We start from the raw sequence: 12,918 nt of genomic DNA, 5'->3' as shown, positions 1-12,918 counted from the left end.
CCCCCAGTGCCAGCAATTTTCTTTTTTTTCTTTTTTGTTATTTTGTAATTTAATTTTCAAATAGCTTTTCTATATGCAGTTTTAAACCCCTACGACAGCTCTACCAGTAGAGAGCAGCAAATCGAGACATTGATCGCCTCGTTGACTCGCTCGCCCCCTCCCAAACAGGCCCACGTCACATCCGGTCATAAACCGGATGTGACGGTTTCGACAATTTCTGATCGGGTTAAAATACGATGTGATACACGACTACGATGACTGATCGTCACCCAGACCAAAGAGAATAGAAGTGGACCTCTCCGTTCGTTTTGTAAACCGTGTGAAAAACCGTGACTTTCCCTATTCTGGCCAAAAATGACCGCGGGAAAAAAATGAGAACCGGAAACGGAATCTGCGTCATGAAACCGGAACCCAGTGACTCTGAAGGAGTCAGGAAGTGAAAGTGATCATGAAAAATAAACAGAATCGCACGACCACAGTAAAAAGTAAAAACTCAGGATTTCTCGTGCTGGCACTGAGGGTACTCAGAGAAAACTCGGGATATCTCGGGGCGTGGCACTGAGAGAGTTAATATTATAAATATTTAACCAATTAAAAGTATTAACGAGAGCTTTTGACTAAATATTAGCTACAGTATATTGAATCCATTGGAACACACAATTTCCTTTTTCTACATTTCCTGAAAAGTAAAGTTTTTTGGACGCGTACAGTTTCCACCAGGCATTGACTGTATGTATCGTGTGTGTGTGTGTGTGTGTGCACGCGCGTGTGGGTGTGTGCGTGCGTGCATGTGTGCTCTCCTCTCCTCTTGCACTCTGTAGGACGATGTATACCGAGCCACAACCAAAGGCCTGATCGAAGGCCTCATTTCTGGCTACAACGCAACAGTCTTCGCCTACGGACCCACAGGTGTGTGTGTGTGTGTGTGTGTGTGTGTGTGTGTGTGTGTGTGTGTGTGTGTGTGTGTGTGTGTGTGTGTGTGTGTGTGTGTGTGTGTGTGTGTGTGTGTGATGGCTCCTCCTGACTATGAAGGGTTAAACCCCAGAACCTTCCAGAACATGTACAGATCCTGTGAGATTCCGTGATGGTTTTTATGTTTATGTTTTAGAAAACTGTTAGGATTTAGCGTTTGCTTTAAAAAACCTATACATTCAAAGATTTGCACAAATTGTCACGATTAAAAAAAAAAAAAAGCAGATCTATAAGCTCACAGAGTGCCGTGCTACAGTATGAGCTTAGCTTATATAGCTGCTATTCAATAGCTAAATAAATCTAAAAAAGTGACACAGATGCGTTCCCGGATTGAATGGGGGTTTACTCAGTTCTTGCAGTCGAATAGAGCTTAATGTCTTCATTTCTAATAGCGCCGATAGTTACCCACGGCATGCTGGGTAAATATCAGTCTATTGAGCCCCCCCCACCCCTGCTCACCCCTGAGTCATCTCAGAAGACCCCCTGCTGCTTTCTGACTCTGTTCTGACTCTGACTCATCCAGCCAGTCAGCAGCATGCTGCCTGCCCCTCGGAAAGAAAGATGTGTCATGTTCTCAAAATGGTCCCATCTTCATGATGTATTCGGAAGAAGCGGTGATTGCGTCATGGCAAAATTTTGCGGCGAAGCCAAACCATCCGGTTGGAGTCACCTGATGATGCCTGATATGGCCGCACGACGTTGCACTCGATGATAGCGCTCTTCAAAAGACCGTATCATGATTAGGATAGGATTCAGTCGTCATAGCAGTGACGCAGTAAGGATTAAACAAAGAGAATAAGAAGAGCAGAGAAGTACACGTTACCACTACTATGTCCGATACTATCGACCGATATTGGCATAAAAATGTAATATTGGAAAATATCTATCGGTAAAAAAATTAAAAACCTAACCATTTTGGTTAAAAAGACAGCATATATCGGTATCGGTTGATATCAGGGACCCACAGTTCTATAACACTGAGAGTGTACAAATTTGTACATTTGTACACTCTTAGTGTTATGGGGGTCCTTAAAACGTTCGACTGCACTATACATTATTATTGGTAACATTTACATTCAATCACCGACAAATACGGCATATAAACAGAATTGATGAGGCGAGCTACCCGGACACTTTTATGTCCAGGTAGCAGGCGTAGCGAGTCATTAGAACACTCTCCTTTGGATCACAAGGTTCTGGGTTCGATCCCGGGCTCCGCCAACTCAGCGTACAGTATGAGTGGCTTGGCTTGGGTAAAATTAGTCGTGTGATAAGTACTCTGAGCTGATGGTAGGTCGTGCGCTCCTCCTCAACAATCTATCTCCCAGAGGTCTAGTATAGTGCATTAAAGGGGATAGATAGACGGACACCCTCGTTCTTGGCAGATCCTGATAATAAGCCACCCTGACCTACTTATTACTTAATGACCTATAAGGACTGGCCTGGCCAGCTGCACTAGGACTAACCAGCAGTGGTGGAAAGTAACTAAGTATGTACTCAAGTACTGTACTTAAGTACAAATTTTTACAATTTTCTTTACTCTACTGGAGTATTTCCATTTTTCTATACCTTTACTTCTATTCCAGAGGCAAATATTGTACTTTTACTCAACTACAATTATTTGAAAACTTTAGTTTATAGTTACTTTGTAGATTTTGATTATTATTACAAAACATAACATTAACCACTTCAGCCCTATGTAAACTTTGGCTATTTGAAAATAGACGATCTACAAGCTCACAACGCGTCGCAGCGCGACGTGTTGTGAGCTTGTAGATCTGCTATATTCAAAAGCCTTTTACACATTTTAGACAGGACATTCTGCATAACTAATATTTTTACTTTTGGTACTTTAACTACATTGTGATGCCAATACTTTCGTACTTTTACTCGAGTAAATGTTGAATTCCGGACTTTTACTTAACAGAGTATTTCTACATTGCAGTATTGATACTTTTACTTAAGTAAACAATTACAGTACTTTTTCCACCACTGCTAACCGGACACAAACGCATATAAATATGCAGTATTTCACAGTAAAAGGGCATAATATAGTAGTTATGTATGTACAATGAGAGGTGGTACATTATGCAACTTCTCTACTTCTTTTCTCTGTTCTTTAATCCTCTGTCTGTCTGTCTGTCTGCTGACAGAGCCACCTCTCTCTTAATCTGCTCTTGTGGGGAATTAAACAGGGATTTATATGAGGTTTCAGGGTGTGTGTGTGTGTGTGTGTGTGTGTGTGTGTGTGTGTGTGTGTGTGTGTGTGTGTGTGTGTGTGTGTGTGTGTGTGTGTGTGTGCGTGCGTGCGTGCGTGCGTGCGTGCGTGCGTGCGTGCGTGCGTGCGTGCGTGCGTGCGTGCGTGCGTGCGTGCGTGCGTGCGTGCGTGTTTTTCAGGGGTTAATCCCCTGCCAGACCATGTAAGCATGGTGTTACACGGTGTCACTACAGGTGGAGTTGGGGTTCATGTGAGGTAGAGTGAATGACGGTGACAGTACAGGCTCCAGGGCTTAACTGTAGTAAACACGTAGGTTTCTAGAAGGTGACATTTACCCATTTCCTGTTACCATTATTAGCTTCATTTGATTGGCTCGGCAGCTTATTTGAACTGGAAATTGATTGATTGATTGATTGAATACTGTATTAGAAGTTTGCCGAAAAAAGCACATGAAAGTATAGTTCAACACAAGGTCAGCTATTAGGAATAAAAATATGCTATTTTTCACTATTACATTTTTCGTTTAAAGAAAATCATAAATCACCTGACAGCGACGACATAAAGGTGTCATATGCAGGGGTGCACATAACTGGTGCGCAGGTGCACATGCACACCCAAAATAAATAATGCGCAGCACATCAGACGACGCGAGGCGCTTTTGCGTACCAACAGCTGGGACAGGAATTTCCAAGCTTTTATTTTTTAGCAAAACTAACAAATAAAAGCCTGGAGATCGAGGCTAGGAATTTACTTCCTGAAGCCACACTCACACAATCACGCTAAAGCACACGTCGGCCCCATGTACAGCCATTAGGCACAGGGGGAGGGGACGCATGCTGCACGTGATTGTGTGAGTGTTGCCTCGCATCCCGACACACAGACACGCTGCGACTCGCAGCACGCTGCACGCAGCCAGCAGCGGCGGTGTTAGAGGCACTCGTCACCGATGATGAGCGCACCGCGATGGTGCAAAATATGCCGTGAACGTCCCAATCTGGCGGATAAAAGCAGCGCAGCACAGGGCACCAACCTTGGGCGGTTCACCAAACGGCGTGAAGAAAAAAAAACGGCTTAAAACAGCGGAATTTGGAAGCAGAGCGTCCTTTTTTCTCGCCCAGCCAGTTGTCAGTTAAATGGATTAGTTTTAATTAAATGTTTCACCATGTCTTTGTCTCATTGTGTTGTCCAGGTTGTGGGAAGACGTACACCATGCTGGGGACGGACAAGGAGCCGGGCATCTACGTGCGGACGCTCAACGACTTGTTCGTCGCCATCGAGGAGACCAGCGACGACATGCTCTACAGCGTGTCCATGTCCTACCTGGAGGTGAGTGAGACTCACAATTAGAGTTCTCAACGGGCCTGGAAATTAAGGCCAGGCCCTAACTGGGCCCTAACTGGGCCGTCCCGAACAGGCCCGGCCCAAACAATTAACATATGTTTAGGCCCAAAAAAAACCAAAACCCAGAAGAAGTGTCATAATGTGCTTAATGTCCTCAAAGTCATGGTGATTGTAAGAAAGAAAAAAAGTAGTATTTATGACAATGTTTATACATACTAATAGTAATGTAGTAATACAATCAAGTGTAAAGTTTGTCCAAAAACCCAACCGCTTGAATAGAGCCTAATTGCTTCTGCAACCAGCAGGGGTGAAACAGCGAGACTACACAGGACATTCATTCATATGAACTGTCACTTCCTATATAGCCTCGATTTACAAGCCGGATGCTAACCCCTTGAGTCAAACGTTGGCCGTCTTGGCTGTGAGAATGTGTTGATATAATAACTGGCATCATTTGTCTACTTGGCATCTTGTACCTCAGCTGCGGATCCTCTGTGTGCGACCGAGTGCAAAACCAGATGATTGAGAGGTGAATGAGAGGTGGTTTACAAGTAATGACTTGTAATACCGCACGTCGGCAGGTTTGTTAATACTAAAGTAGAATCAACTGCAAAGCTTCAGTGAATTGATTAATAATTGTATAACCGAACCATCGTTCCAATTCATGGTGCATTTAGGTCAATCTAGGGGTTCATGCATTGATGTGTTCGCATCATAAAAGTTCAAATGTATTTAATATGTACACGCCTAGTGTCAGCGTACGTATACGTGTTGAGTTCCATTCATGATCTGGGATGTGTGAAGGTGTCTCGTTAAACAAAGTTTAAATGAATGCATGTCTGTCAGCATGAAAATGTTGTTTTTCTTTTTCTGGGAAGTTGAATCTAGAGGTCCAATGTTCCCACCCGACACTGTGTCAAATTTAAGCAAATATAACTTTACAGAGTCTGTAGCAAGTAGCAACCTAAACATAACATTCACACCCTTTTTAACTCTCACACACACACGCACGCTCGCACACACACACACACACACACACACACACACACACACACACACACACACACACACACACACACACACACACACACACACACACACACACACACACACACACACACGTGCACCTGTGTGCACAGGCGTGCATGCACCTAGCTTCAGTTCAGTTCAAACTGTTCTGCTGTGGCCAAACCTCTGTGTTGATTTATGATGTTTTTTATCATCCATCTATCTCTTATCTCTATCCAACAACTGATCTATGGTTTGAAAGGTTTATCTCTTGTAGAAGTTATAAAACTGCACCCAGGGCTCACATGGAGCTTATGAGCAGTGGTGGAAAGTAACTGAGTTCATTTACTCAATACTGTAAAGACTTTAGGTACTTTTACTTCACTTGAGTATTTTCCATTTTTCAATAGCTTATAGAATTTATAGAAACATAGGCGATCGCGTTGTGAGCTTGTAGATCAGCTATTTTTGAACAATTTTGACAAAAAAAAACGTTGGAAAAAACTTTGAATGGTGTATTCTGCATAATTAGTACTTATGGTCTGCGGACAAATACATATAATGTTTGGGTGGTCCTTGACATGAAAAAAATTCAAAGATTAGCACAGATTAAAAAACAAGAAAACTAGCAGATATACACTGTACAGGCTCGTAGCGTGGCACTCGGTGCCGTGCTATGAGCTTGTAGATCAGCCATTTTTTTAAATAGCAGAAGACATCTAAAATGACACAGATGCGTTCCCAGATTGAATGTGCGTTTAGTCCGTTGTCGGGCAGGGTTACATACAGTACATCAATGAGATAGTGGAGGGCTGATAAGACAGACTGTGTGCTGGCTGCCTGTGTGGACTCGTCTAATGTTTACAATGTTTACCTTGGGTGCCAGCCTTCTCTGCCCAGGCATAGGTAGGTGAGCAGGACACAGGCGATAGGTGTAAATTTAGTCATTTATGTCCATTGTGTCAAACCAAAAGGTCCCCGGTTTGATCCCTGCATGGCTCCCCATGGCTTTGTCTTAAAGTGTCCTTGAGCAAGACACTGAGCCTCCTTCATTCTTTTTTAGTTTTTTTAATCTGTGGGACCCCAATCTACACTGTACAATCTTCAGTGTTAATTTAACTCAGAGAGTGTACAAATTGAACCAAATAGTCCCGTAAGGGTGCACACTCGGAGTTACAGTCCCATAAAGGCATTGGTTCTCAAAGTGGGGTCCCCAGCAAAAGTACTAGTTAATATAGCTTATAGCATCACAATAATTTGAACCACTTTATCCATTTATAATGTTGGCTATTCAAAAACAGCAGATCTACAAGCTCACAGCGCGTCACTTCGTGCCGCGCCGTGAGCTTGTAGATCAGCAATTTTTGAACATTTTTGAAAAAATCTCAAAAATGTCAGGGAAAACGTTGAATAATTAATATCAGCTTGGCACGAAAATGTTTGAGAACCACTGCCATAAGGGTCCATTTTTTTTGGAGCCCTTGGCAGTCCCCGCACCTCACTTTGAGCAACCAGTGATCTATTAGTTTAACCCATTAAGACCTGGAACTGTGTCATTTTTAGATTTGAGCTAAAAAGTATTATTTTACACTTTGGGCTATTAAAAAATAGCAGATATACAAGCTCATCGCGCGGCACCGAGTGCCGCGCTACGAGCTTGTAGATATGCTATTTTTGAAAATTCGTGAAAATGTGTGCAAATCTTTGAATATATATATTTTTAAAGCGAACATTTTTAACTCAAACCTTTGCTTCTTGGGGGGGTCCCTGGAACAAAATATTTTGATGGGGGTCCGCGGCCAAGTACATATAATTCTGGGGGTCCTTGACATGAAAAAGTTTGAGCACCACTGATACAGAAACATACGTTTTTTGAGAATACTGTTGAGATTTAGGAGACATGTAGAATCGGCTTCAGGTCTGAATGGGTTAATAAACATGAAGTGAGTGAGACTGTAAAGCAGGCTCCACAGTGAGTGAACATGACATTCTGTTCTGACCACAAACACAAAGACTCTCAATAATTATGGCTGAGCACGTTTATGAACAGCAGGGACGTGATGACTCATCTCTATTCAAACATCTTGGGGATTTGACAAGCAGACATTAGAGACAGAAAGAAAAGCCAGAGAGACGTGATGAGGAGGAGGAGGAGGAGGAGGGACACGTAGTGTGAAAAGGCCATCCGTGTTTTGTGAGAAAAACGACCACAATTAACCCATTAAATCCGGGAATGCATAATATGTAATTTTAGATTTTTTTTTTAGGTATAACCATTATTTTATACTTTGGGCTATTCAAAAAATACCACTACGAGCTTGTAGATCTGCTATTTCTTTTGAAAAATGTGTGCAAATCTTTGAATATATATGTGTTTTTAAAGCGGACATTTTTAACTCAAATCATTGCTTCTGGGGATTCTTACAAATGTCTTCAGTTTTTCGGAAAAAAAAACGTATGTTGCTATAATCAGTGGTTCTCAAACTTTTTCATGTCAAGGAGCCCCAAAATGATATGTATTTGGCCGTGGAGCCCCATCTCAAAATATGTTGTTCCAGGGACCCCCAGAAGCACAGATCGGAGTTAAAAATGTTCGCTTTAAAACATATATATATATACAGTATATTCAAAGATTTGAACAAATTCTCCACTATTTAAAAATAAGAATAGCATATAGCAATAGAGCTTGTATCTGCTATTTTTTGAGTGGTGCCAACCACTCCTATATCTGACTTTGTCTGTGTGTCTGTGTGTATGTCCAATAAACAAACATTGATGACAACATCAATACGGCGCTCATCAAAGGCACCACTCTCTTCACACAGGGTGTGATTTTTTTAATAACCAAAATAAATCCTAAAATTACCAAATTCAAAAAACGCGCTATGAGCTTGTAGATCTGCTATTTTTGAAAAATCTTGAAATTTTGTTTTGATTTTTTTTCAAAAACTGTTAGGATTTAGATTTTTTTTAAAGAACTGCCTCAGGTCTTAATGGGTTAAAGGCCTCTTCGATGTGCTGTGGTGAAAAGCCTAACATGAGGCGTAGAAATGGCATCCTGTGTTGTCATCGTCACCGTGTATAATTATGTCACACAAGGCAGATAGTGGTTTACACACTGTGGGCGGATGTCAAAAACACATTAAAATGCAGACTGTAGTGCCTCTGACTTACATTATGCCACTTATGCCACTCTGATCAGAAGTGTCGGCTGTAGCTGAGTGGGAAGAGAGACCAGTGTTGATTTCGTCGACTAAAACTATGACGAAAAATGCTCGTCGACTACCTTTTTTCACTGACGAAAACTGAATAAAAACTAAGCTTTGATGAGTAAAGCTAAGACTAAATATATTGACAATTTCGTCAACAAATAGAAACTAGACTAAAATGTTATTGAGGGGACTAGTGGAGAAGTAGATCCAGTAGAACTAAAAGACAAGTCATTTTATGTTTGGTTGCACTCGGGTGTTGCGCTCTGAAAATAGCCGATCTACAAGCTCACAACGCGTCGCGCTGCGACGCGTTGTGAGCTTGTAGATCGGCTATTTTCAGCACGCAACCAAGTGTAAAATCAGCCCATGACGACGCCATCAAGGCACCGCCAAAATACATTTTAGTCAAAAACTAAAACATTTCACATGACTAAAATATGACTAAAACTAAATGGAATTTTATTCAAAAGACTATGACTAAAACTAAATCAAAATTTGCTGTCAGAATCAACACTGGTAGAGACAGGCCTGTTCATTTTAGAAGGTTATTTTATTTGTTTTTAAATCGTTAACCCATTCAATCCGGGAAAACATCTTTGTAATTTTTGATTTTAGCTATATATATATATATATATATATATATATATAGCACAATAGTTCTCAAAGTTCTCAGGGGTCCTTGGGTATCAAAAATGGAAATACTCAAGTACAAAGTAAAAGTACCTATAATTTGCACTTATGTACATTACTTGAGTAAACGTACCTTCCCTCCACTGTGTGTGCGTGTGAGTGCGTGCGTGCGTGCGTGCGTGTTTTTCCGTTTCCAGGGAGTGATCCCCCCCCACCCCGCACCCCCCCCCCCCCCCCCCCCCCACCACAAAGAGGTTAAATAAGACTTTACGGCCTGGCTTAACAATGCACACATCTGCTTCCCTTTTCTCTGTTCAATTGCTCTCGCTTTCACGTGCGCAATCTCCGGCGCACATATGTACACACACACACACACACACACAAATAGCCACGGGTGCACAGCGGAGCGCAGATAATGCAAAGATACCAAACACATGATAACGTATTGACTTACTTGTGCGCGCGAGCGTACACACAAGTTGACACAACACTGCACAAAGTGAGTGTGTGTGTGTGTGTGTGTGTGTGTGTGTGTGTGTGTGTGTGTGTGTGTGTGTGTGTGTGCGTGCGTGCGTGCGTGCGTGCGTGCGTGCGTGCGTGCGTGCGTGCGTGTGTGTGTGTGTGTGTGTGTGTGTGTGCTAAAGTGTAAATGTCAGACACACGGTACAACCCTTTCCATGCGCTCTTGTAAATTAACCCTGCTGTACTGAGACCTGACTGCTTTAATGAGAGGGGAAAAACTGTGGTGAAAGTAACTAAAGTACATTTACTCGACTACTGTACTTAGGTACAGTTTTGAGGTACATTTAATCTACTTGAGTATATGCATTTTTCAATACTTACTTCTAATATTGTACTTTATTTTACTGTGTACATTTTGACAGGACATTTTACAGAGCAATTTTTGGGGTATTTTCTGCACCACTTGTTGACACAAATAGATCTGCTATTTTCACAGGATTTTGATACATTTTATACATTTGAAACGTGTGAAATGGGACATTTTGCATAGCGATTACTTCTTCTTTTGTTACTTTAACTACATTTGATGCCAATACTTTTCTACTTTTACTCAAGTAAACATTTAATACCGGATTTGTACTTGTAAAAGAGAAGAAAAATGTTGTACTATTTTTTCCACCACTGCCTCTCAGATCTACAACGAGATGATCCGAGACCTGCTGAACCCGTCCTCTGGCTTCCTGGACCTCAGGGAAGACTCCAAGGGAGTGATTCAGGTGGCCGGGATCACTGAGGTGTCCACCATCAACGCACGGGAGGTAAGACCACGTGCACTGTGTGCACGTACTGTATACAGACTACTGAACGATGTCATGCTTTATGTTTAACACCATGGTGGTCTATAGTCAGGATTGTTTTATCGTTAATACGTTCAATACGTTTCACAACACATTGACTGCCAAGATATTAAACATAGTTTTTTATCCCCATGCCAGCGTAATTACCTTAAATCAACGATCGCTGAAACGCCGTGGAAGATACATTGTGTACAAAAAAAAGTTCCCGTGGGTAGGCGAAGGCATCCGTGTATCCACAGGGACAATAACGCTCCAACTGAGATAGGCCATTTTGGGGCTTTGGTCCGTTGAAAACGGGTGGTTTTCAATGCAAAAAAAAGAAACTGAGTTAGAGGTGTTTTTTCTAAAAATCCCATCGTTGGGATAGATAGCTTCCTACTTTTTTTGGAAGAACGTCACATCCGACTACTTCTTCTCTGAGTGACGATCGATCATTCCAAAGCTGTGTTGGGGATATATGCGATCTTGGCAATCAATGTGTTAAACGTAACAGTAGAAATACATTTATTTTCCTCCATCTTTCACTTTCTCTCACGTTCTTCTTGTAGTACCACCATGAACACCAACAAACCCCCCCCCCCCCCCCGAGCCTCCCCGCCACACGCCCCCAAAAAAGGGGTGACCCAACAAAATTAGATACATTAGGGGGGCACGGTGGCGCAGTCGGTAGCGCTGTTGCCTCACAGCTAGAAGGTCCTCGGTTTGATTCCTGCCGGGGACGTTGTGGGCGCTGGCGGCGTGTTCTGTCCTCCGCGTCATCAGTGCCCATACAGTGGGGTTGGCGAAAGGGCCTCTCTGTGTGGAGTTTGCATTTTCTCCCCGTGTCTCCTAGGGTAGTTAATACCCTCACAAAAACATGCTGTAATCCTGGTCTCTATACTGCCTCCCCCTGGTCAGCCGGGGCGCCTGATGGAGGGGAAAGGAACTGGTTGGAATAACGGGTTTCCTTCCACGCGCTACGTCCTACCGGGGAAACTCCCCCCTGTCAGGTGATAAGAAGCGGCCTGCTCACTCCTCATGCGTTGAAGGAAGCATGAGCTCAGTTCGGGGCTCTCCCCAGAATGGCAGAGGGAGAGTAGCGCCCAGGATTACAAGCTTAGGCATTGGCACTGAGTGAAAGAATGGGTTACAAAATTGTGGGATACAAATTTTGGGGAAAAAAATTATGATTAAACATTAGAACTATTTTTGAAACATTTTAACAACACAACTCTTATGTGGCGATCATTGCCACAAAATCTTTTCAGATGGGAGTCCGCGGCCAAATTAATTTGGGGGGGGGGGGGTTCTTGACAATGTTTTTTTTCTCCCTTTATTTATTCAGGGGAGCGCATTGAGAGCAAGCTCTATTTTTCAAGGACGCCCTGATTACAGCATATAAAACACATACATAATGAAGAACAACAACAAACATTTGAATCACAATACAAATAAATATAGTGTTTCATACAAATACAAAGAAAGTGAGAACAACTGTCTCAGAGAACGGCGTTTAACCCATTCAAACCTGAGGCCGATTCTACAAAAAAAAGTCTCCTAAATCCTAACAGTTTTGTGAAAAAACATATGTTGCTATATCAGTGGTGCTCCAACTTTTTCATGCCCAGGACCCCCAAAATGATATGCATTTGGTCGCGGACCCCCATCTCAAAATATGTCGGTCCAGGGACCCCCCCATGAAGCAAAGATTTGAGTTTTGTTCGCTTTAAAAAAATATATATATGTTCACGATATTTTCAAAAATAGCAGATCTACAAGCTCGTAGTGCGGCACTTAGTGCCGCACTACGAGCTTGTAGATCTGCTATTTTTGAATAGCCCAAATACAAAATAATGGTTAAAGTAGTTACACAGATGCGTTCCCGGATTGGATGGGTTAACGCTCCTCTCTCCTGCCCCCTTGTGGTGTTTTTTTGGTGTGGGAACAGATAATGGAGCTGCTGATGAAAGGCAACAAGCAGCGCACCCAGGAGCCCACGGCGGCCAATCAGACGTCGTCCCGCTCGCACGCCGTGCTGCAGGTGGCGGTGAGGCAGCAGAGCCGCTGCAGAGACGTCCTGCAGGAGGTCCGCTTCGCCCGCCTCTTCATGATCGACCTGGCCGGGTCCGAACGAGCTGCACAGGTGTGTGTGTGTGTGTGTGTGTGTGTGTGTTTTTTTCCCCCCGTTCTGAACTCTGAAGTCTGCCGTGTAGATGAAGACACTGTCTGCCGTGCAGTG

General features: G+C 42.8%; 1 protein-coding gene across 1 annotated transcript in view; it reads left to right on the top strand.

Annotated features, from left to right (window-relative positions):
- The window catches only part of kif19 (kinesin family member 19), an 84,256-nt gene that overhangs the window by 51,110 nt on the left and 20,228 nt on the right, over nucleotides 1–12,918 (top strand). Inside the window, exons 4-7 of the mRNA XM_084078690.1 lie at nucleotides 822–909; nucleotides 4,380–4,516; nucleotides 10,536–10,661; nucleotides 12,628–12,822. Coding sequence (XP_083934816.1) covers nucleotides 822–909; nucleotides 4,380–4,516; nucleotides 10,536–10,661; nucleotides 12,628–12,822 — 546 coding nt within the window. The remainder of the gene's footprint in view (nucleotides 1–821; nucleotides 910–4,379; nucleotides 4,517–10,535; nucleotides 10,662–12,627; nucleotides 12,823–12,918) is intronic.

The sequence above is a fragment of the Gymnoscopelus microlampas genome, assembly GCF_963454915.1.
Source record: "Gymnoscopelus microlampas genome assembly, chromosome: 14".
In the NCBI taxonomy this organism is placed as follows: domain Eukaryota; kingdom Metazoa; phylum Chordata; class Actinopteri; order Myctophiformes; family Myctophidae; genus Gymnoscopelus; species Gymnoscopelus microlampas.
Note: the sequence above shows the minus strand (reverse complement) of the source record. Positions and strands in the feature narration are given on the sequence as shown.